General features: G+C 45.4%; 1 protein-coding gene across 2 annotated transcripts in view; it reads right to left on the reverse strand.

The window, feature by feature from the left end:
- SNX13 (sorting nexin 13) overlaps window positions 1-25,633 on the reverse strand; it is a 130,008-nt gene that overhangs the window by 78,652 nt on the left and 25,723 nt on the right. For both annotated transcript variants that reach the window (XM_036759186.1, XM_036759185.1), the window contains exons 2-5: window positions 17,485-17,597; window positions 8,253-8,355; window positions 5,208-5,297; window positions 2,666-2,787 (exon numbers count right to left, since the gene is read on the reverse strand). In XM_036759186.1, coding sequence (XP_036615081.1) covers window positions 2,666-2,787; window positions 5,208-5,297; window positions 8,253-8,355; window positions 17,485-17,597 — 428 coding nt within the window. The remainder of the gene's footprint in view (window positions 1-2,665; window positions 2,788-5,207; window positions 5,298-8,252; window positions 8,356-17,484; window positions 17,598-25,633) is intronic.

The following is a 25,633-nucleotide window of genomic DNA, read 5'->3' on the forward strand; positions in this document are numbered from 1 at the left end:
ACACCCGAGGACGCCTGCAAAGGGCCCAAGGGACAGCAAGGCCAGGAGTGGGAGCCTCTCGGAGGCCCTGCTCCCCAACCTCGGCAGCCCAGGTGCCCTCAGAGAAGCTGAGCTGAAGCTGATCTGATCACCCAACCTTCCCCATGGCAGGAGGACAAACCCATCTGCCCACCAACCCCACTCCTCAAGTGGGAACCCAGAATCCTTGCTTTGCTGGGACTCTCCCTCCCAGTTCACACTGGTGGTGTGCCAGGCTCCGAACCCTGAGTGCACATGGCTGCTCACCACACCTGAATGAGCGGGGAATAGCCAACTAAAATCCTCAGAGTGAGACAGAGGACCAGCAGGCCTTCCCACACACCCTGTCCCTGTGTCCTTCCGACCCCAGTTGTGGTAGGAACAATACTTGCCATGTTGGCTACACTAGTTTTGGTCCCCAAAAGGCAGAGGCTAAAGGCTTCAGGTGCTGGTGGGGCTTTGCAAACCAGGAGCCTGAGGTCCAAGAGGCCAGTCGATGAGGAGGCAGTACCCTCAGATCTGGCCTACTGCTGTGCCTCCTCCACCCCAAAACCCATGCTCTGCTGCCTGGACAGGCTTCCATAAAACAAGAAGGGAGCTGCATTCGCCTAAACCAGATGGCCTCTTCCTGGCCCTGTCTGAACTCCAGCCATCACCCTCAAATCTTCCTCAGTGGACCACTGGGTGGGCTCTGCCAAGGCAGCCTCTGCCTTATCTTGCCTAGAACCAGGTCTCCACTTCAAAGCCACCTCCACTGAAGACATCCTCCCTGCAAATCAAGCTTCCTACCTTCCAACTGCCCTTTACAGTAGAGTGGAAGCTCCTTGAGGCAGGTCCTGTTGGCTTCTATCTCTCTCTCTATCTAGCCTGTCTCTTTATCTCTCCGTCTGTCTATCTCTCTTCTTGCTAACTACCCTTTCTGTGCCAAGGCTCAGTCAATCTCCTTTCATGACTGTCAGATGGTTATTTCATTCATCCCAATCTCAAACCTGAAGCCCGAGTCAGGAATGGCCTACACCCCCTGGCCAGTGACCTGCCAATACACACTAAAAAATTCTGGGCCTTGCCAATGACCCTTCCAGAGCACCCTCAGGAACTGGCGGCCTGGGCTGAGTCCTCATCGAGGCGCTCTTCTCCATCTCACTCTGCCTATGTTCACCCTCAGGTCTTAACACGCCGCTTGGAACTCAGGAGTCACTCAATGCTCAATGGTCACTGCACTTCTGTGTGCCAGAGGGCTGCCCAGAAGCCATGCTCAAGCCATCACCCAACTAATCCACTCTCCACTGAGTTTCAGTTGGGGACTCCAACTGAGTCAAGGGTCCTACTATATAGCTGGGTCATGGGCTAGGCTTGATCCTGAATGAGAATTGGCCTTATTCCCTCCCCTCCACCTGGCCATGACTCCTTCCCTTCTGCCAAGGCCTTGCTTCCCGGTGGTGGTAAAAGGGGAAGATTTTGAAGCAAATAGATTACTGTGGCTTTTAACAGGGAAAAACAAGATGGCACAGGGGACAGTCTAAGAGAGCTGGGGGGGTGACCTGTCACTGGGGGCAGTTGAGGCCAGCTCTCTGCTCCCTCTTGCACCCTAAACCTAGACTCCACCCAAGGACACAGCTTCTGGAGCTAGGAAGCCAGGAAAGCCTCCCCTTGTCTCCAGCGGCAGAGACAGGAGCCCTCGCCTCACTCTGGGAATCCCAACTGCTTAGGGGAGGCAGGAGGGGTAGAAGGCCTAGAGTGCCCACCATGCCTCCAGCACTTCCTACTGGGGTGACCTAGGGCAGGTTGGCAAGTTTTCCCAAAAGCTGGGTGGGGCCTCTAGGGGGCACCAAACTTCACAGAGCCCAGGGGCTAGAGTCATGAAGACTCATCTTCCTAAGTTCAAGGAATCCAGCCTCAGACACTTACTAGCTGTGTGACCCTGGGCAAGTCACTTAACTCTGCCTCAGTTTCCTCATCTATAAAATGAGCTGGAGAAGGAAATGGCCAACCACTCCAAGATCTTTGCCAAGACAACCCCAAACAGGGTCATGAAGAGCTGGACACGACAAGAGAGGGATCCCGAGGAGTCTGGCAGTCACGTTCAGGACAGCCTCCTGCGGGTCGGAGACGTAATGCCTCAACGATAGAAGGTTCATCTTCCCTCAGGAGCCTTGGCTCATGCCCCTTTCTCCCCCAAAGCTCAACAACCCTGAAAGGCCCGACTCAAGTCAGGAGGAGGCAGGAGGCCTGGAAATCCTACAAACACCCGCCTCCCAAGGCTGTTCCGAGGAGCCAAGGCGATAACATCTGTCAAGTGCTTACCTTCTACCCCTCTAGGCCTGACCTCACACCAACCAAGACAAGGATGATGATAATGGGCTCTAAAGTTTACAAAGTGCTTTACAAATCCCCACAACGAGCCTGCAGGCAGATGCTGTCATTCTCCCCACTTTACAGCTGAGGACACAGAGGCCCAGGATCACCAAGCAGGCGAAGGATGGGACACCAGATTTGACTCCAGGCCCCGGCTCTGGGCACTGGCCAAGCTGCCTCAGTCTATTTACCTCGTCAGAAAATTCTCGTTCCTGCATTTCAAAGGTAATTTCCTGTGCACGCATTTATCATACTTAAATTGTGCTATATCCACACAGTGCCATGGCCTCACCTGGTGGAAAATTGAATGAGAGCATTCTGGAGCGTCTGCCTGATTTCGAGGAGAAAGGATTCATCATCACTTAATGTGTAATACCAATACTGGACATAATCCCTCAAGGAAAACTGGATAACCTGAAAATGTTAGGGGAAAAAAAAAAACCACAAAACACCTGTTAGGATTAGAAAAAGAACCACATCAAACAAAAACCGAACCCAAATTCCCAGGCCCTGAGAGATGCTCCTCTCCCCGGGCGCCACCCCGCTGCCACAGATCCCAAGCTCAAAGCTGCTTCTTGAGGGTGGCAGGCCCTTCCCTGACCAATTTCTGATAAAGGTCGAAAGTTCCCATGAGAAATGAGTTTGCTACCAGTGGTACTGTACTGGTCTGGTGATCTCCCTACAAAGCCTGGGCTATCAAGGGGGCAGCTGCCAGCTTCCTGAGCTCCCACTAACCAGGGCATCTTGGCTTGGCTTTAATACATTCATGCTTTCTTTACCTCTAACTAACTTTGACCCTATTTCTCACATAGCCAAAATTTAGCATAAGGCTAACAATAAAAGCATAATTACCCCTACAACCATCTAAAATAGAGAGAATCATAAACTCTACATAAAATGTATAAGGAGAACTATACAACACTGGATCATTCAGACAATGATGAATCTTGAAGTTAACCTTTAAAAAAAAGAACTAATTTCATAAAGGTATTACATGGCATTAGAAAAGGTCAATACAGGGGAGCAAGCTGGCATGATGCCTGAAGAGTTATTAAACCATGTCTCCCCTCTGACCCAGCAATACCACACTTAGGTCTGTTTCCCCAAGTGATCAGGGAAAAAGGAAAAGAAGCTCTAGGTGCTAGACTCTTTACAGCAGCTCTCTTTGTGGTGGCAAAGAACTGGAAGGTGAGAGACTGCCCAGCAACTAGGGAATGGCCGAACAAGTTTTGGCATGATTGCAATGGCATGCTGCTGTGCTGTCAGAAATGGTGAGCAGGCTGATTTTAGGAAAACCTGGAAAGACTTGCATGAAATAATGCAGAGTGAAATGAGCAGAACCAAAAGAATGTTGTATACAGTGATGACAATATTGTTGAAAGGATAACTGTGAATGACTCAACTATTCTGAGTATTATAAATATTCAAATCAACTACAAAGGACCTACAAAGGAAGATGCTATCCACCTCCAGAGAAAGAACTGATAAATAAAAGTATGATGGTATGGTTCTGCACACGTATATGTGTGTATTTGGAGGTATGCATATGTATGTGTGTCTACATGTACATACACACACATACATACATCTGCGTCAAATGGTGGCCTTCTCTAGTGCAGGGCGGAGAGAGGGGGAAAGAGACAGACAGACAATTTGGAACTTAAAATATAACCAAAAATTAAATCAAATCAAAAAAAAAGGAAAAGGTCAATATATATTTTGCCATATTTGTTATTCTTCACATAACCCAAGGAGAAAGCTAGAGTATTTCTGACTAACCCCATGTCCGAGAGAAGACTACTGAGTTTGTCCACCCATTAAAAGGGACACATTCTGAATTGTCATAAATAATTATGCACTTTGCTCAGCACAACAAAGGTCCTGTTGGAACAAGGTCCTCCTCTACCTCCCCACCCCAACCCCAATCCCAGCAGCCTGGAGGAAGGGGGGTCGAACAAGCTATGAGGGTTGTGCCCCTTACTCCAGGTCTGCAATTTGCCCAGACCCCACCAGGATCTCCCTTTCCTTCCAACCTTTATGCCAATGCTCCCCTTCTTTGTCCCCCTCCCAGCTGGAGTCCAATGCCAGATCTCTCCCTCTTGTAGGTGGAAGCCCAAACAGCCTGCTCTACCATGACCCTCAGCTGCACTTCCCAATATTGGTCTGGGACCCCCCAGCCTCACCAGCTATGGAGCAGACATGGCTATTCTTGCCCCTCCGATAACCAACTCAAATCCTTCCCCTCTGAGGGAAGTCAGCTGGGCCTTACTATCTGCCCTCGCACAAACCCTTCTAGACCCCTGGGCACTGCCAGCCCTCCCCCTGCATGGTCCAGACTGCCCAACTTGACCACATTCTCCCATGCTGCCCCCCTGCAGCTGGGCCTTGCCAGAGTCCTGGCAACTGGAGACTAAGAGGTGCCGGAGGGCCTTTCTCGGAGGCCTCTGGCTGAGCCCTGTCTTCCGCAATTAGAAAGGCCGCTCTGAGAGGGTAGGACCTGTCTCCCTTTTTCATTTGTATTTCCAACAATCAGCATGGTGCTTCTGCACATGGTAAACATTGGATACATGTCTTTTTCATTCAATCATTTGTTCCTCTTGCCCTACCAGCAGCATCTGATGTAGATGTAAACAGTCAGCCAAGGAGGCTGAGGTCCAGAGGGGACCTCACCTAATGCTTAGGTAGTTGCTATGCCCAAGAACTGGACACAGGCCTGTAGCCTATCAAAATAATCAATAATATCAAGGCAATGAGGAGCATTCCTTAGTAGTCATGTAAAAAAACACAGCAGACAAGGCATGAAATGCTCTGTTCTGCTCATTCGAGACACTTACCTGCTGGAGAGGCTCATCAATGATATTGGCACCCGTCAATCTTCGATCAATCTTAATCATTCGAGCTTCCCGTCTCATTTCTTCTAAGCACTTGAAGAGAAGCCATCACATGTCACCAGAGAGTATCTTAATTCAACGTAAATATTCCTATCATCTGACCTATCCTAGCCAACCTGTCACTCTGGAATCCTCTTCAACCATAATTTTTTAAAACTGAGTATTTTATAGAAAGCCAATAGTGTCCTAAAAATCCTATTAAATCTTTCTTATGCTCTAATGTAGGGGTGGGGAACCTGCAGCCTGGAGGCCACATATGGCCCTAGGTGCTTCAGTGAAAAGGGTAGCACATGAGGATCTAGAGGGCCACATGTGGCCTCAAGGCTGCAGGTTCCCCACACCTGCTCTAATGCGTAAGTTCCCAAAGTGGGTGATAACGCCCCTGGGGGTGGGGCCCCCGCTGGAATGATCCGGGGGGAGGGAGTAGCTTGAAACGATGTAAATTTAAAAAACCCAAAACGTCAAAGGGTTAAAGAAGTCTATTTCTAGGGGGACACTGAGTAATTTTTTTTTAAAGAGAGGCCAGTGGCCAAATAAGTTTGGGAACCTCTGCAGTGTGAATTAAATTCTGATCACAACACTATAACACAATAATCATTACTTCTGATCATATTACAAAATCACATGACTAGGAAAGTACTGTATCATTATGCTAAAAAAAATCAAATTATTCTTCATAAGGAGCTTAAGAAAAAAAAGGGGGGATTCAATTCCATATATTCCAAGCATAACTGGCATCTCAATTTCAAAGTGCCATCACTGACATTCATTCCATGCTACTAAATGGAGTTTATTACACAAATGGATTTTTTCTTTTGTTGTAATTTTTGGCAATTTCAAGACAAACATAAATAACCAATCCACTCTGAACTATCCCCTAACATGGACAGCCTCCTTTGACAAAGTTAATGGCCACAGACAATTAGGTGAAATTGGAAATGCCTAAATGAGGGGATCAGAAAGTCATGATCTAAAGAGTTTATAGAAACTTAAAGGGAGGAAGTTTCTAACTGAGTGTCAAGGAATCTACCTTTGACCCTGCACTGTTAAACCTTTTTAGCAAGGGCAAGAATAAAGACAGAAATGGTAGGCTGGTTGAGAAGGATAATTACGATGTTGCAAGAACAAAGTCAGGATCCCAGAAGGTCTCACTCGACAAGCTAGGAAATATGGTCATGTCAAAAAAAAGAGAATTTCACAGGGATAAATATAAAGTCCTACAGTTGGGTTAAAAACAACAACTCCCCTAGTAGGGATGCAGACGTAAAGCTGGAGCGGGCTCAAATCGAGCCACTTGGACAGGCTTTTATCCCACGCCTGCTTTGTGCCAGGTTCTCTGCTGGAGGCTGAGGATGCGGAGACAAAAATGAAACCATCGCCTGCCATCAGGGCCCTTGAATTCTGCTGGGAGGAGGGGGGAAAGCGGGGAGGGAGGGAGGGGACAACCCTTACCATGAGAAACTAATGTAAAATATATGCAAACTAATGTGTAGAGAGAGGGGACACTGATTACTCCTAGGTGCAACTGGGAAAGGAGTCCTGGAGGAGGGGCTCTTGGTTCCAAGGAGGAGGGGGAGTATGTCAAATGTGAAGGATCCTGGGTACAAATGCCTAGAGGGACAAGGAGTAAGTGGGTCTGTAAGACAGCAGATAGATACCTAACAAGTCTGTATGTGAGCCCAGCAGCAGCTTCTGCAGTAGGAGGGTGACGTGGTGAGATCTATCACTAAGACAAAGGTGGGGAGAACAGCCTGGAGAAGCTGGATGCAGGTAGGCCAATGAGGAAGCCACAGCCCAGGTGAAGGGCAATTCGAGCCTGACACAGAGTAAAGGTTGTGCCAGTGGAGGGAAGGGCACAGGAGGGAGAGGTGTCATAGAGGAAGAGTGAGCAAGATGTGAGTGAGTGAAAGAAGGTGGGAAGGAGAAAGCAAGCACTGAATTCTATGTGTTAAGCCCTGGGGATAAGACACAGTGAAGGAAGCACCAAAGGTGTCATGTAGCCTGGGTCATCTGGAAAAGGCCTAAAGACCTGGGAGCCTCAAGGTCTGTTATGTGTCCCTTCCCAAAATAATAATGTGTCTTAGGAGGCATCAGAAGAAGGTCCTTCCTGGAGAAGAGGAAGGTCGTGTTCGGCCACATTTCTGGAATAACACAGGTAAGGTGGAGGTCCTGGTTTGGGTCTGTCAAATAACTAGAGGAGGGTCCCAAGAAGAGACAGGGAAGGGACCTGAGATCAAGCCCTGGAAGGACTCACTGGAGGAAGGGCAGATGTTAATCCTGAAGAAGCAAAGACCAAGGGAAGACATGAGAGCGGTCTTCAACTACTGGAAAAGCTGTCAGGCGGACCTTCTCTACTCAGGTCCATGAGTGAGCTAGCAACAATGAGTCTCAGCTAAAGAGATCAAGATTTCACCCTGATGATCCAAAGGCGGGCAGGGCTGTCACTGGCAGGTCAAGGTGGAGGCTGGAGAAAGTATGATGGGGTGCTATACTTTTTTAAAAAGTTCCACTTAACAACAACTAGCCTTTATCTGGCACCTAAAGTTGGCTAAAAACATGACATAACTCCATATGAACCTAAACAATCTTGTGAACCAATGTTCCTACTCCTTGAAAATGGAGCATTTCATTCAAAACCAAGAATTAGCACTTTTAGAACCAAAAGTACAGTCTTCTTTGAAGTTCCCAGTGATGACCAAATGCAACTTGCAAGTAAAGTGTCTCTCTTCTGCTGCTCTGATTTTACTTCACTATGATCACTGTGTGAATAGTAATGTCAGCTGGACAGAATAATTAGAAATCCTTGCCTCAAGACATGAGCAAAAGTAGCTGATTCTAGGAAAAGTGGCCAGGGCCATCACCACCACCACCACCACCTCCTCCACCCCCATCGCCATCCCCATCGCCATCACCATCCCCATCACAGTAAGAGCAGCTCCTGTCCCCAGACAGATGAATGACCCCTGTACAGACCTGTAAGGAGCTCACCTTAGGAATCCCTGTGGAGGCTGGAGGAAGGAAGGAGTGCTCACACTGCTCCAGGTATTTCTCGGAATTGGTTTTTCCAAACAAGAGTGTGACCACAAAACCCCTACAGGGAAAAGCATGTAGTTACAATTATATAAATCCACTCTACCACTTAAAAAGCACATCCATAATAAAGTATATTCGGGGGGGGGGGCGGTGACAAGTGGTCAGACACATACAGCAAAGGCAGTTAGCTGAAGGAATTTGGAAAGCATTCCCTAACACTGAATAATCATGTCATACACATACTAACAGCACTCACCAAACTATTGCAGAATTTTAAATGACAAGTATTAGAGCTTCAAAATTCCATTTTGACGAATTTGTTTCTCACAAGCAAAAAATATCCCTGAAGTTGTTCCATAAAACAACGTATTAAAAAAAAAACTCTCAGGAGATCCACTTGTTTTTTAAGCCTTAGCATTATTAATAAGTTATCCATGAGGTATGAAACAAATGTCCCTTTTCAACCACAGCAGTAAGTACGTTTCTGTACGATATTTCTCCAGTGCAGAGCACAGGCTGCATAAACATTTATTCTCTCCCCTATGTACCTGACCTGTAATGATGTTTGCCAATACTTCCCCAAATGCCGAATATTTTGGAGGCATTAGATATCAAAGTATAAAAGCAGATCAATTTAGTCAGGGTCAAGGTACTTTGAGGGACTGGCCCTAAATATCTAAACACTTCACCACCACTGTCCATGGCTCAAAAAACCTAGAAATTAATGTTAGCTGTCTCATGCCACAGCAGACAACTGCCTAGTAAGCTCTTACCAGGATGAAAACAATGAAAATAATTTTTAATCATGTTTTTCTTAAGGCTGGAATTTTTAATACAAATCATGTTCTTCTTAAGGCTGGAATTTTTAATACAATGAAGGCTGGAGGCAGTGGGAGGTGACAGCGATGTTGATGATAATGACGACAGCAGCAGCTAACATTTACACAGACCTTTAAGTATGCAAAGCACTTTAAAGTATTATCTCATTTTATCCTCAACAACCCTAGGAGAAGTAGGTGCTATTCTCATCACCAATTCAGACATGTGGAAACTGAGTCACAGATTAAACGACTTGTCCAGAGTCACCCAGCTCCTCTCTGTCTCAGGCTGGATTTGCACTCACTTCTTCCTGACTCCAGGCTGAGCACTCCATCAACTGAGCCATTTACCTGCCTAAAATCTCAACAGCATGAAAGAACACTAAATCACCCAAAGGTAGATTCGGAACCAGAATGGCTTCCTAATGGCCTGCCCTCATGACTGTGACGTTAGAGATGCTCAAAAAAGGAAAATTAATTCTGTTAATAGGCCAATAAAAGTTTACATAAAAATACAAAGTGTAAAAAGAAGTCAAACTTTTTATTTGCATTAAAACTAACCATCACAGAAAATCCAACCCCAACAGTATTTACAAATTCTTTATCCCATTTCAGAAAATCTCCAAATAATCCAGACATTTGGTGCTAAGAAGCTGAAGCTCTATTTAAAACAAAGTGAAGGAGGTTTCTCATTTGAGATCTGCAATTTGTTTAAGTGGGCAAATCGAATAAAAAAGCAAAAAGTTTTGTAAGAAAAAAGTCTGTTCTCATTCCAACTTGATCCTATGTGTTAATCAGAAATAAGCACTTGCTGTAGGAAAACCAACCACTTTCTATGTGACCACCATGGGCTACGTGACCCGACATCTCAGCAGCCAAGCAAAGCAAAGAGAAGGAAGAGAAGACACAAAGAACAGCTTCTTGACAGTCGTTCAAGCAGCCCAGCTCCCTTGGGCCCCCAGGGGTGGTATCATAAGCCTTTCACAACTCCCTCCAAGCTCCCACCTTTATCCCCAGACTGATTTCCCATCACTCTCTGACTCATGGCCCAATCTCCTGCATTTGACATCCTCTCCTCACTCCCCACATCGGCCCTGCCTGGAGGAATTCCTCTCAAGGCTCAGCACATGCAGGCAGCTGCCTCCTCCATGAAGGCCTCCCTGACCAGATCTGCTGTCAGAGATCACCTTATTCTTTACTCTTTACACATTCTCTCAACTCATCTGGGTGCAAGGAGCCTCCCCTCTTTCAGGGAGACTATAGCTTCTGAAGGAGCTATCCTTTCTGGCTCTGTATCCCCAGCACAATGGCAGACGTAAGTGAGTCACTGAGGTTTGTGGGGTTTTTTTCACATTTATTTTATTTTTAATTTATGGAATAAAACAAGCATTTCATTAACAGTATAATAAAAAAGATGACTGCACATGAAACTGCAAATCCACTATGCACAACTTGCTATGCCTTTTAAATATACAACAAAGTTACCATGTAAACTTTTTTTCCCTTTTTATTCTTTCGTCCCTCCATACCCCTGTAGAAGTGGCTACCATTAGACAGAGAAACAGATAGATAGGTAGGTAGGTAGGTAGGTAGGTAGGTAGATAGGTAGATAGATAGATAGATAGATAGATAGATAGACAGACAGACAGGTAAAATTATTCTAAACATACTTCTATTTATCAGTTCTTTCTCTGGATGCAGATAGCATCTTTCTTCATATGTCCTTTATAGTTAATTTGGATATTTATAATAGTCAAAATAACTTATTCACTCCAAGTCGTTCCTAAAACAATTTTGCTGTTACTATATACGTTTTCTTGGTTCCTCTCATTTTGTTCATTATTTCATGAAAGCCTTTCCACGTTTTCCTAAGATCGCTGAGCTCATCGTTTCTTATAGCAGTTGTATTCCATCACAATCATATACCACTACTCGTTCAGCAATTCCCCAACCAATGGGCATCTTCGCCACCACAAAGGGAGCTGCTATCAACATTTTAGGACATGTAGGTTATTTTCTTTTTTCCCTAATCATCTTTGGAAACAGACCCAGGAATGGAATATATAGGCAATTTAATAACGCTTTGGCCTAACTGCAGATTGCTCTCCAAAATGGTTGTATCAGTTCACAATTCCACCAACAACGAATTAGTGTCCCAATTTTTCCACCTCCCCTCCAACATTTGTTGCTTTCCCCGTCAATCATTTTAGAAGGAAGCCACTTAATAAATAACTGTTGAATTCCACTGAATTTAAAGACAGGTGTCTAACCAGAAACATGGTTTAAAAAAACTACTGTCCACAGCTACAGTCATTTGCCCACAAGAGACACAGCTGGCTACTCCTTGGAAGCAGTCAAACTGGGGAGAGCCTCCCAAGCCCATGGATGATCCATGGTCTGTCTCTGAGCCTGCCCCTGGTTTTTCTAGCACAGGCCGCTAAAGCCCTGTATGTCTCAAGGGCCAAAGGACGGCACAGGCAGAGGGTGGACTTGGGATGCTTAACTATCTCTATTCCTTTGTGATTTTAAATGGAGAGGAGAGGGGGCTAGTAGAGGGAGAGGAAGTTAGTAACAGTGATGCCAATAAACAGAGATTCACAAAAACATTTTTAATAATTTTTTAGATTACATGTAAAGATAATTTTAACATTGATTTTTTTTAATTTTAAATTCCAAATTCTCTTCCTCCCCACCCTCTGAGATGGTAAGCAATTTGACAGAGGTTCTATCTGTGTAATCTGCAAATCATATTTACATATTAGTCATGTTGTGAAAGAAAACACAAACCAAAAAAGAAAAAAAAAACATGAAAAGAGTATGCTTTGATCTGCATTCTGACTCCCTAAGTTCTTCCTCTGGAGGCAGATAGCATTTTTCCTCATGAGTCTTTCTGAAGAGTCTTGGATCACTGTACTGCTGAGAAGAGCTAAGTCATTCACGGTGACCACTGTACAGTGTTACTGTTACTGTGTACACTGTTCTCCTGGTTCTGCTCACTTCACTTTGCACTAGTTCAAATGAGTCTTTCCAGGTTTCTCTAGAATCCCCTCACTTGCCTTTTCTTACAGCACAACAGTAATTCCATCGTAGTCATGTGTCACTTGTTCAGCCATTCACCAACTGATAGGCATCCCCTGAGTTTCCAATTCTTTGTGACTACAAAGAGCTGCTATAAATGTTTTTGTACAAATAGGTCCTTTTTCCTTTTTTGTTAACTAGTGGTATTGCTGGATTAAAGGGTATGCACAGTTTTGTAGCCATCTGGCCACAGCTCCAAATTGTTCTCCAGAATGGCTGAGTCAGTTCACCACTCCACTGGCACTGCATCTGTTGTTGTTGAGTCATTTTTCAGTTGGGTCTGACTCTTCGTGACCCCATTTGGCATTTCCTTGGCAGGGACACTGGAGTGGTTTGCCATTTCCTTTTCCAGATCATTTCCCAGATTAGGAAACTGAGGCAAACAAGGAAGTGACTCGCCCAGGGTCATATAGCTATCAAGTGTCTGAGGCTGGATTTGGACTCAGGTCCTCCTCGCTACAAGCCTGGCATTCTATCCAATCCACCACCTAGCTGCCCAAAACAGTCTATTACTATTCCAATTTTCCCACATCCCCTCCAACATTTATCATTTTGCTTTTCTGTCATATGAGCCAATCTGATAAGTGTGAGGTGGTACCTGAGTTTTTTTAATTTGCATTTCTCTAATCAATAGTGATTTAGAACATTTTTTTCACATGAGTATAGATAGCTTGGATTTCTTCATCTGAAAACTGCCTATTCACATTCTTTCACCATTTATCAATTGGGAAATGACTTGTATTCTTATAAATTTGACTTCAATTCTCTATGCATTTGAGAAATGAGGCCTTTATCAGACACTTGCTATATGAAAATTTCCCCCAACTTTCTGCTTTCCTTATAATGTGGCAAATTTTTTTTTAATTTAATATAATCAAAATTACCCATTTTACATCTCATAATGCTTTCTATCTCTTGTTTGGTCCACAAAAACATTTTTAAGTGACCAGAACAGGAGGAAGCACAGACAAGTGGACTATTTTGAAAGCACTGTGTGAAATATACTATATACCTTTTTTAAAAAAGCAAAGTAATATGAAATGGAGACTCATGATATGGATGTGAAAATGTTCTTCTTTTTTTGGTGTTTAAATTCAAAATAAAATAAAAATAAAAACAATGCTAAGTCACACTTGGGATATGATGAGATTTATTACCATAGCTAATATTTGCAAACTACTTCATGGTCACACCCTTAACAGTTAATGATTTCTCTCTTTGTAAATAGTGAATAAGAAAGAGAGATCCTTTGATTTATGTTACTGTGCAGTTCACGCCAATGAGTAATTTCCAAAGGCTTAAATTTTAGGTACTTAATGAAACTGTATCTTAAAATATCCTAATAAATATGCAAAAGAAGAGCCCTGACTCCTTGACCTCAATTTACACTCCCTGGTTCTTAAAATGGGGATAAGAGCCATTACCCCTCCCAGTACACAGGGCACATCAGAGGAAAGTCCCATGTTTACATGAATGCAACTCCTCCCTGGGGAAGGATGATTCAAATACAAATGTGTCATTTTCTGAGTCCACATTTTATTAATAGCATTTCTGTCAAATTGTAGACATTTTCTAAAATGTACCAAAGCAACATCAAAAGGGAACAAGACTGGAAAGTGCTCTGCAATCCCCCTGTGATACCTTGGCCAGGTCAGTCCCAGATCCCTTCCCCCAAGAACTCAGTTTCATCAAAATGTAATATGAGGAGGATGAACCAGATGCCCTGTGAGGTCTATCTTTAAATCCAGGATTCCATGAAAAATGGAAGCAATATTTAAAGAAAGCCTACTCAAGTCACTGTTCTTTGCACAAGTAATCATCAGTTAATCAATTAAATGCCAGCTATGGGCCAAGCCCCCCCAAGTGCCTGCTGTCCCTTCGGTTCAGTTTGCTAACCCAGTAGCAATTTACCACGTGCCAGGCACCGTGCCATCTCATAAAAACCCTGCAAAGGAGGCACTGTTACTATCCCCACTTTTCAGATGAGGAAACTAAGGCAAGCAGACGTTCAGTAATTTGGTTCAGAGTCGCACACAGCTGGTGAGTGACAGAGGACAGATCTGACATCAGGTCTTTCTGACTCCAGGTCAGTGTTCTAATCACTGTGCCACCACCTGCCTCTGTTAATTAATATTTTCTTAATAGTATTAAGAAAAGAGGTAGGACTAGTCCTACAAAAAACTATAGTAATTTAAATCATTCTCACTTCTATTCACTCAACCTCCATTAACTACAGCAAACACACACACACACACACACACAAGTTATTTTCAATCCTGGCTCTCCTTTGTACTTAGGAAGATGTATAAACACAGGATTGTTCAGAGGTTGTTGTTGTTGTGTTTGTCCTTTGTTTTCGAAGAGGACCATGGCATCAAGGAAATGATGACATGACTTGCAGTTGACTTTGATCTGAGGGAGGGAGGGCTGTGCAAGGTCACCAGCCTCACTTTCTCCTCCAGAGCCATCTGGGTCCAGTGACCAGACATTCATCAGGATGACTGGAGATGATCCCAAGGGGCCATCCCTTGACTCACTTCTTAAAGAGGGCTATTCACTGTTCAGAGGGAGAGAGAAAGGAATTCTAAGTCTTCCAGAGCCCTGAGGCTAAGGAAAAAGGGAACAGGGAAGGAAGGAGTCACCCTCCTGCCATCTGAATATGGTCAGCTTTGATTATTCAAAGATAATCAGTCTTTCTGGGTTTTTCTTTGGTTGTTGTTGTTGTTTTGGGGGGCAGGTTCTTAAACCCATCTTGGTTTACTTTTCAAAGTCGCATCTGCACCAAGGTTTGGGGGTTGAGGCCACTGGGTCAACACCTAAAATTAGATTTGGAGATTATCTGTGGATTCATCTCTCCATGTTATTTATCCCTGACTTTACTAACTTGGATGATTGGAAAATGGTTGTGTATTTTAGTTTGACCTGGTTAGGGAAGTATATTAATGTGTAGATTCACACATTAATATAACTTGAATTAAGTAAGCATCATCCGTCTAAAAACAATTCAACACACCTCTAGCTGGGGAAATCTTGGGAACACAGTGATCTTAAAAAGAACCTAATTAAGTTGTGTGCATTGACATTTAAGTTGTTCTGAGAACAGTGAAACTACAGGGCAAATATGTTGCCTGAGAACACAACAGAAGTCAGGCAATGCTAGACACCATAACCTCTAAATGGCACTGAGGGCACCTAGCAAAAGAAAACAGGATTTCTTTCCAAGAGTCTCCTTTATACCAAGAGAAAAGCAATTCACTTTGAATACAGATGGGCCGGGGTGGGTAGGCAAGCCAGTGACACTGGTGTTTTTATAAACAGCAAACAGGAGAAATTTAAATACTCTTGTTTCCAAAAGAAAAATCCATCCATCTCTCTCAGAATTTAGACTTGTATTTTTGGTTTGATAATATCAATCGACAAATGTGAGATTCAAAGGACACAATTTTAAAATACCTGACAGATGACACAATGCACACAGTTATCCTGGGGCACAGAAAACCAAGCAATTATAGAAAACCCATAGACACCTGAACCCAGGCCCCATGAGATGTCACAACAAGCCACAGGCAGGCGATGGCCCACCATTGCTAGAGAGCCCATCGTCATCCAGGCCACTCCAGAGGGTGTCGTTCAGATGAAGAGATTTCTGGGTCACCTCATCACAACCACAGGGCTTTATACGTGAATGCAATGGTAGAGGGTGCCAACTTGGACACCTGCAAGGCTGGAGCTGTCCAGTGCAGAACAAGACATTTTCTTCCCTCTCCTAAGGTGGGCTTAGGAGGCAACACAAGGTGCTCTCTTTCCTAAAAACAACCAAAGACATCTAAAATGGCCCTTGGAGATTTGCCAAGTGCTGACTTACACTCACAAGCTCCTCAGAGCCTCAGGACAGTCCAGGGAAGCAGCTACAGGCATTATTCCCATTTTAAAATGAAGAACAAGGCTCCCTCCAAGAGGCTAAGTGACTTGCCAAGGTTTCAAACCAAGGTTCTCTGGCCTCCCAAGTCCACCACCCCATCTGTAATCTGAACTCTAACTTTCTTATTGTTCGTAATGGAAATGCCAAGAGCCCTTATCACAGAATAATAAAATCTGGATTCATCCACACTGGACAAGGAATCCCCTTTAATGCATCCCCTGACAGTCACAAAAGCAGGTGTTTTCAGATTTACTTTTCCAGGCAACATAAGAACAAGCACTAAAAAAAGTTAGCTGTCGACCTCCCTGCGGGTTTTGGAAGGCTTAGCCAAGAGGGTCCAAGTCCTGGTAGACAGGCTTCCTGGAAAGGCCCAACTCTGAGACTGAACACCCCAGAACAAGCCCAGCTCAGGGCTCAGCTCAGGCTAGTCACTTCTCTGAGATCATCAGGTGCTTCTTTGGGGATTTCCAGGCCATGCATTTCACAAAGAGCCTCTCACCAAATAATGGAGTGCACTGGAATCCACATCAATGGAATTCAGACCCACCCACCTACCCCAATGAGGAAATCTTTGCTCCTAAGAGGAGTGAAAAAGGAAGGCCAAAGACAGGGCATCAGACTCTTTGAAGAGGACAGGAGCATGTAAAAGGTAAGTAGCTCCCTTACCGAAAAGCCAGGGAAACTGAGGCCCCAAAAGGTTAAGAGACTAGCCCAAGGTGAAATAACACAGGTGAGATAAACCCAGACAACCCATCCAATGTAACTCCCACTGACTTTAACATCATCAGACTGAGTAACTGAGCAGCTGGGTGGCTCAAGGAATAGAGTGAGTGCAGGCTCAGCAATTAGGAAGGCCAGACTTCGAATCCTGAGCTACCAACTGGCCATGGAGTGACCCTGGGCAAGCCATCCAACCACTCTACCTCAGTTTCTTTCCAAAACTCTTCTGAGAATAAAGCAAGGTATTTGGAAAGTGCTCCACAAACCTTAAAGTGTTCTATAAATATTATTATCATTTCAAGACAAAAAAATACCGTTACAAAAATAAACCAATTTGACTCCAAAATAACACAGTGATTGTTGTTATTAATGCAAATTCTTAAGCCTTCAAAAACTGGCAGAATCAGTTCCCAGACGGAAGGGGAACATGACTCAGTTTCCGTCAGCAACAGAGGCTCAAGCAGCCCTGGCAGCTCTAACATCCTCTGATCTCTGCTCTAACCATTGACACCTTCATTGTCCCTTCTATGCTCTGGGAAAGTGTCTTTTTTTCAACCAAAACATTACAAATGATCATTTCTCAGTGTCAATTATGAAGGATGAACTACACTCTTAATGAGAATGATAAAATGCAGACACGTGTACTTACCCGCCCACAAAGCAGAGGACGTAAAATGCAAAGTAAAAGATAGCAAAGGGTCCAAACGTTACAAGGAAAAGCACAACGCCAAGGCTTCCCCATCCCCATATGGAAAGGCTGGCCTGAAATGAAACAAAATGCAAAACATGAATGACGTAACGGCATGACTGCATGTAAACCTTAGGGCCAAATACAGGTATAGAAACTAAAGAGAAACAGGTGTGCTTTCCAGGCTCCTTTCTGAGTAGAAGGGATAGGATAAGGCTGCTTAAAGAAGGTGAAAAAGCTTTCATTATTCCCAACACATTTTGCCCTCAGAGCATGGGGCCCTCCAGGCTCCCAGCATCTAGAAAGAAGGCCCATCCCTCATATCTGATCATTCTGACCTTTAAAAAGCCTTTTAGGGAGGTAAGCACAGAGCCAGCACCTCTGCACTGAGGCTGCTGTACTCCAACCTTGTTTCCAATTATCTCCTGCCTGTGTGACCTGGGTCACATGATGCATCTTTTTAGTTCTCGTCCTTACATCTATAAAATGAAAGAGTTTTGCGCTCAGTAGCCTCCAAGGTACCTTTGGTTTCCTGGATGTTGCCCCGAGATGACTGGGTCCACTATAAACACAGGCTATAGAAATCATTTCAGACACAATCTCAACTGGGCCTTCATTGTGACAAGTCAATGTTTGAAGACCTTCCTAGTGGACTCAATATCCCTCTCACCACAATAGCTTTGGAAAAACTTTTCATCCCTCAACAATGACCCCCCCCCCAAAACACACACACGCTGTCTCATTCTCTCTCTCTCTCTCTCTCTGTCTCTCTCTCTCTCTCTCTCTCTCTCTCTCTCTCTCTCTCTCTCTCTCTCTCTCTCTCTCTCTCGGTGTTTCGAATCTGGGCTCTTATATTCCTAAAAAAAAAAATGGAAACCCTCCACCAAGAGCTCCCCTCCCCTTCTCCCCACTGTCCTCAGCTCCCCTCATCACTCCTCCATCTTCCCCAACTGGCTCCTCCTTCATCCCCATCTCACATGAGGAGGTGGCCCTTCTCAGGCCCAGGCCAGCCCCTCTATATGCACTACTGATCCATCCCATTGCCTCTTCTCTAACAGACTCTCACTCTCTTCAGCCTCTCCCTGTCTGCAGGCTGCTTCTTTACTACCTACCAACATCCCTACGTTGCCCTCATGCTTAAAAAACCCCTCATTTGATCCATGCATGTCCAATACTCACTGCCCTCTCTCTCTCTCCTGCCTCTTGCAGCTAAAGTCCTGGAGAAAGCCATCTACAATAACTCCACTTTCACTCTCTGCAGTTTGGCTTCCAACCTCCTCATTCCACTGAAACTGGTCTCTCCAAAGTTACCAGTGATCTCTTAATCACCAAGTCGAATGGACTTTTCCTAATCCTCTTCCTTCTTGACACAATCACTCTCTTCTCTTGGATAATTGCCTCTCTCTAGGTTTTCATGACACTTTTCTCCTGCTTCTCCTTCTCCCCGTCTGAGCTTTCCTCCAGTGTCCTTGTTGGATTTTCACCCAGGTCAAGCCCACTAACCGTGGGTATCCCCCACAGTTCTTTCCTGGGCTCTTTTCTCTTCTCCCTCTATACTGCATCGCTCCCAGAGCCTGAATTACCACCCCTATGCTACTGATTCTCAGATCAAGGTATAGAGCCCTACCTTCCGCCCTCATCTCTTATGGACATCCTGAAAGGGATGTTCCACAGACATCTAAACTCCAAGTGCCCCAAAGGGAAGCCACGAGCTTTCTCCCCAAATGCTTCCCTCCTCCTCACTTTCTTAGTACTGTGGAAGGCACCGCCATCCTCTCAGCCACCTGGCTCACAAGCTGGGTATCCTCCCAGACTCCTTATCACCTTTCCCCTCCTGTTGTTTGTACACATCTCTCCTGGGCTGCCACCACTTTACACCTGGCTTAGTGCACCCACTCACTAGCTGCTCTCCCTGCTGAATTCAAGGCCCTTCCACTGCAGGCCATCCTCCACTCAAGGGTCAATCTGACCATGTCACACATACTCTTATTCAATTCGTCCCAATGCCTGTTTCCTTTTAAGGCCCTTTCTCACCTTCCATTCCTTCCTTTCCAGTCTGCATGCACCTCACAAGTTCCAACCCCAGTGGCCTTCCTGCTGGTCCCCACACAGAACACTGTCCCCCAAATCCATGCATCCTCACTGACTGCTGCCCGTGCCCAGAATACTGGCCTTCCTTGTCTCGGCCTCCAAGCTTCCATGGCTCCCTTCAAGTTCCAGATACTGAACCCCCTTTCTGCACCCCCTTAACACTCATAGGTTGGTTACCCCGCTGATGATTTCCAGTGTAGCCTGTGTACATCTTCTTGGCACATGGCTGTCTGCATGCCACTTCCCCCATTACACTGGGAGCCCCTTGACAAGAGGGACTTTTATTGGACTTTCTGAATGCCCCACTGCTTAGCACACAGGAGGTGTTTAATAAGTGCCAGCTGACTAACTGGAAGGAGATGAGGCCATGGATGAAAAGGCTATAACCTTATGTTTACAACAGGAAGGGATGCTGAAAGTCAGTAATGCAGCCCCATCATTCTGTAAATGAGGAAACTAGTCCAGAGACTTTGCGTAACTTGCCAAAGGTCAAACAGATAAGAAGTGATGAGACTTGACCTAGGGCCCTCTGACTCTTTCTTCAGTGCCACACTGCCCCAAGCCAAGAGGCCTGACTGTCAGGGGCCCTGTCCAGAACCCAAATCCAGCCCTTGTCTAATCCACCACAAGCCTCCACTACATCAAGGCCTACAACTGCCAGGGTGACAAGCACTTAGTTACTAGTTTATATGGCACCTAATGTGTGCCAGACACAGTGATAAGCCCTTTACAGTTATTATCTCATCTGATCCTCACAATCCTAGGATGCAGCTGAGATTACTAATGTCACTTCGGAAATCACTGGATTATTACTATTTTACAGTTGGGAAAACTGAGGCCAAGAAGGGTAAAGTGACTTAGCCAAGGTCATACAGCCATAAGTATCTGACCTGAAACCAGGCCCAGCCTAAGCATTCTCTGGCAGCAACAAAAGATATAATAATGAATATAAAGCACCTGAAAGAAACTTGAGAGCCTATATAAAAGTTAGCCTTTCATATGGGGGACACAGTCCTATTAAATACGAATTCATTTTCAATCTTGTATTCTTTGGAAAGTGAATACAGAACTTCTGAAATACCAGCACAGGCAGATCAGTAACGTGAGTTCAATCAGACTTAGCACAAACTTCACAAGATTTTTAATAAAATTAGTGCTACTGAGAATAAAACCTACATTCGGGAGTTACTCTAGAAATAAGACGGTAATAACGTCACTTCGGAAATCACTGGATTTCCCTCCTATCTGAACCCTAATCAATCTCCCTGAGAAAGTAAGAGAAGACAGAAATAGACACAGGAGAATGACTTCGGTTTAAGATATAACACCCTTTGTTTAGCAACAAGATATTTCACCATGACTTCAGACATTTTTTTCCCTAAAAAACTGTTTTTGTTCATTTGCAATCGTTTTCCTAACTTTTCCAATCCACAGGAAAGTCACCAAGGGGACATTATATTCCTTCCAGATGGCAGCTTTAAGAACTTTCAGATTTTTAGTTGGAAAAATATTTTGACACAGAAAATATTGGTTCTATGTGTATTCTATGAGCAAATAAGTTTACTTATCCATAACTCTCCTCTCTGAAATCCTGCAGATGCAAAACCAAACAAAAAACCATAGCCTCGCTTTTCTTGGTCGTCACAGGCTGAGCCAGCCACATCGGTAACCAATTGCTTTGCAAACGCTCAAGCTACCAGTCTTTAAAATGTTACTAAGTTTTAATGGGCAGGGTTTTAAATCTCTCTAAGAATATAACACAGAAGAGTCTCCTCCACATGTGACCTACAAGCAAGCCTGGCTCACAGGATCCCTCCCAGAAAAGGTTTTTCCCATCTCCTCAACACTGACTTGGCCCCTCTCTCTCCCCCTTTCTCTCTCTCTTTCCTCTCTTTTCTCTCCCCCCCTCATCTGTCTCTCCCTCCCTCCCTCTGTCTCTCCCCCACCTCCCCACCCATCTCTCTCTCTTCTCTATATCTCCCCATTCTCTCTCTCCTCTTTTCTCTTCTCTCCCTCCCTCATCTGTCTCTCTCCATCTCTCTTTCTCTCTACCCAATCTCCCTGCCTATCTCTATCTCTCTCTCCTCTATCTCTACCCCCCTCATCTGTCTCTCCCTCCATCCCTCTGTCTCCCTCCATCTCTCTTTGTCTCTCTCCACCCCATTTCCCCCTCCCCATCTCTACCTCTCTCTCCTCTGGTCTTCCTCCCTCCCTCTCTCCCGCCCACCCCCATTTTCTATACACTTTATAACACTTATTTACGGGTCTCCACTCTCTTAGGCTGCAAAAACTCCAAGAGGGCAAGGACTCCTTAGTTTGGGGATTAGTAACTGCAGCTTCAAGCCCAGAGCTTTGCAGCATACAGTAGGCACTGAATACAGGTCAAAACAGAGTGCTTTTCCCAAGAAAGGAGTAGCTGCAGAGGCAACCAGAGAGAGGGCCCCCCATAAGCCATCTGTCTGTCTTATTTCATACTAGGCTCCTTCCTGCCTCCAGCCAGTCAGATCCCAGCCTGATTCTTGCTTCCTCTGCTCCCTCTCACTTCTGACATTGGCTCTGTGCTTCCTCTCCTGCTGCTGTGCACCCCCTCCTGCCTCCACAGTGCTCCCTCTCTGGCTTCTCCAATGCTTCCTGTCAAGGTGATGCTCAGGACAAGCCCCCTCCTCCAGGACGTTCTCTCGGATCCTCCAGTTTCTTCCTCCCTCTGTCCCCCAAAACAATGTTCTCTGACTGCTCAAATTCTTGGGCCATTTCATCTGGCTCCCCCCTCTTGGCATCAAACTTATTTTTGACTCTATTGTATAAACTGCTTCAGGGAAGGGGATAAGCACCTACTATGTGCTGAGCAGTGGGCTTAGGGACAGAGAGAGACTAAGTCATTTTGATCTAGCTTCAGTGCCTGGTACAAGACCCTAGCTGCGGCTGCTTGGCTCATTTTCAAAGGAAGTTGCAATGGCTCTCCAAGGCTGCAGAGTCTGCTGAGCTTCCTGGTCTGAGGGGCTACAGATGGGTCCGAAATGAAGGACTTGATAACTAGGATAAGTAGGATAACTAGATAAACTAGGACTAGATGATAGGACTAGAACCAATGAGCAACAACCATTGAGGGGAGGCAGGCAGTCAGTCAACAAGCACTCATTTAGCATTCACTGTCTACGTGCCAGGCCAAGACAAGACAGAGAGGCCAAGAGCTGGGTCCGGTAGGACAAGATGAGAGAGTAGGTGAAAGATCATCTGGGGCTGGGCAGGGACAGGAAAAGGCCTGGCCCATTAAGGGAGGTCAGGTGGAGAGAGAAGAGGGCAGGATGGTGCAAGGAGAGCTGCCTCTGCAGACTGAGGACCTGGGTTCAAATCTCAGCTCTGCGACTCCCTTCCAGCTTGAAATGGAGGCGCTCTGGTGCTAAGCTGGGTATAGTTGAGGTAAAAACTGTAGGAAACACAGAGTAAATATTTGTGGCAATAAGAAAAGAGAGAGATGAAGCTGAGATCTAAAGGCTAACAGGCAGCTAGGTGGCACAGTGGATACAGCTTGGGGCCAAAAGTCAGGAACACTCCCTTTCCTGATTTCAGATCAGGCCTCGGACACTTATTAGCAAGTCACTTCACCCTCTCTGCCTCAGTTTCCTCATATGTAAAATGAGCTGGAGAAGGAAATGGCAAACTATTCTAGTATCTCAACCAAGAAAATCCCAAGTATGGTTACAAAGTATAGCACAAAACAGAAAAAACAAAGATTAAACAACAGCAAAGGATAATAGTAATGAGAACTAACATTCACAGAGCTTTTTAAGCTTTTCAAAACCATCATACTCACTTGATTCTCAAAGCCACACGGTGAGGAAGATGGAAAATTGAGGCTCAGAGAGGTTTAAATGGTTTGCCCCCCAACCTGAATAAGTAACACAAACTCTGGGAATCTTAAGTAAGGAACTCAATCCACCTTACACATGTGAAACTCTTATTTATTAAGTCTCTAAAAATGGTGCATAAAATGCCACCTTTCAAGGAAGTGCTCCCATCCCTCTCCAGGCCCAACTCTCAGGCCTTTCTCTACCAAGTGCCAGGGACCTCCTCACCCTGGGAGTTCACTCTAGCCCTGGCCTTGTGATCCAGGAGGGGTTTTTCCCTCTGAGGGCAGGGGCTGCCTCAGGCTGTTTGGAGCCCAGCTTGGCCCAGGACCTGGCCCAGGTGGGCACTTAATAGCTGCCTCTGGGTGAACTCTTCCTATCTCCTTACTTATCCCGTTGACCTCCCCATTCCTCGGGTTTGGCCCTCAGTTCCAGCCCAAAGGTCCTATTCCTGCAAACAGGAATTGAGCAACTGCGCTTGTCCACTGACCTTCTCTCCCTCCTCCCCAGGCTAAGGTTCAAAGTTCCTCCTCCCAACAGAGCTTCATCCACAAGCCCTCCCTGGGGCCACACCACCTGCACCCTGCCCCCCCCGCCCACGCAGCACACCACCCAGCCGTACTTTCTCTCGCCTCCCTCCCTAGACACTCCTTGTTCCCCACGCTCACTTCTGGGCTCTCTTTTTGGCTCCACTGCTCAGAACCCCTACACTACACCAATTTTCTACCCAATCTCAAGGGTGATGGCTGTAGTAATTCCATCCCCCACTCATCTTTCCTCTTTTCTCAGTGAGGTCGGCACCAGGCTCACCATCTTCTTCACCCCAAACTCTGCCTTTAGACCAGGAGCTTTAATCTCCACATGGACAATCCTTCAAATTATTGACCTTCCCTTTCCCTCAGCATCCTTAAATATCACGACCGACTCCTTCGCTCCACCCCAGCCGTGCATCAAGATGGTAAGACAAGGTAGCTCACCATCAGCCACAGCTAATAATTTAATAAGAGCTGACATTTATTTAGATTACTACGAGTCAGGCTCAGAGCTTAGTGTCTCCTTTGCTCCTCACGACAACTCTGGCAGGCAGGTACTATTATCATGCCCATTTTACAGATACTGAGGCAAACAGGGTTATGTGACTTGCCCAGGACCACATAGCTAGTAAGTGTCTGATGCTGGATTTGAACTCAAGAACAAGTCTTCCTGATTCCAGGCCTGGTGCCTGGTGCACTATGGCACCCCCTCGCTGCCCTGTTCATCAACTGGAGTGCTCCACAAACAACAAACTGCATCATCAAGCAATAGGAGAAATGACCCCACTTGTGGGATGATGCAGCTGATGCATAGCAGGACTGCTGGCCAAGTGTGGGCTGGACCGACTCTAACACCCCCTGACACACTCAGATGTTCTGGTTTGATGACTGGAGTTTGAATTGCAGTCCTAGCATTCTACATTTGCAATACTATGTATATTCAGTTCTGGGTGAGACAATTTAGGAAGGACATGAAGAACTGAGGGTGGAGAGGAGGAAAGAGAGACATCCAGATGAGGGCTGGGTCACATGATGCCTGGAAGGATCCGGGCTGTTTAGCCTGAAGAAAGACACAGAGAGGACCTGGGAGCTGTCCCCAAGGGTTGTGGAAGAAGGATTATTAGTCTTGCTCTGTCTGACCAAAAAGGGCAGCAGGAGAAATGGATAAAAGTTGCGAAGTGGAGAACTTGCAATGAACATCAGGAAACAATTCCCACTCATCAGTAGAATGGGCTGCCTTAGGAGGCTGAGGCTCTGGCTCACCAGGAGTCTTCATGGCCAGACAGGAGGAGCCCTTGAGTATGCCATAGTGGAGATGCTTTTGTTCAGGTATGGGCTGGGCCTGCCAACTCTAAGATTCTGTGACTCTGTGACATCCCACCCATGTGACTGAGTAAACCACCTCACTCCTCTGAGCCTAGGGTTTTTAATCCGTAAAATGAAGGGGTTCAACTAGATGAATCTAAGGTACCTTCTACCTCTAAATCTATCAAACTATGGACTTCACTATACCTTATAATAACAACTTTATAACCCTATACAAAAGGATGACATTTTTAAAAAGCTGTCTAAGTTTTCAAAGGAAAAAACCCAAGCTATCAATAGCCACGTGAAAAAAAATGCTCTGAATCACTATTG

This window comes from Trichosurus vulpecula, chromosome 5 (genome assembly GCF_011100635.1).
Source record: "Trichosurus vulpecula isolate mTriVul1 chromosome 5, mTriVul1.pri, whole genome shotgun sequence".
Lineage (NCBI taxonomy): Eukaryota > Metazoa > Chordata > Mammalia > Diprotodontia > Phalangeridae > Trichosurus > Trichosurus vulpecula.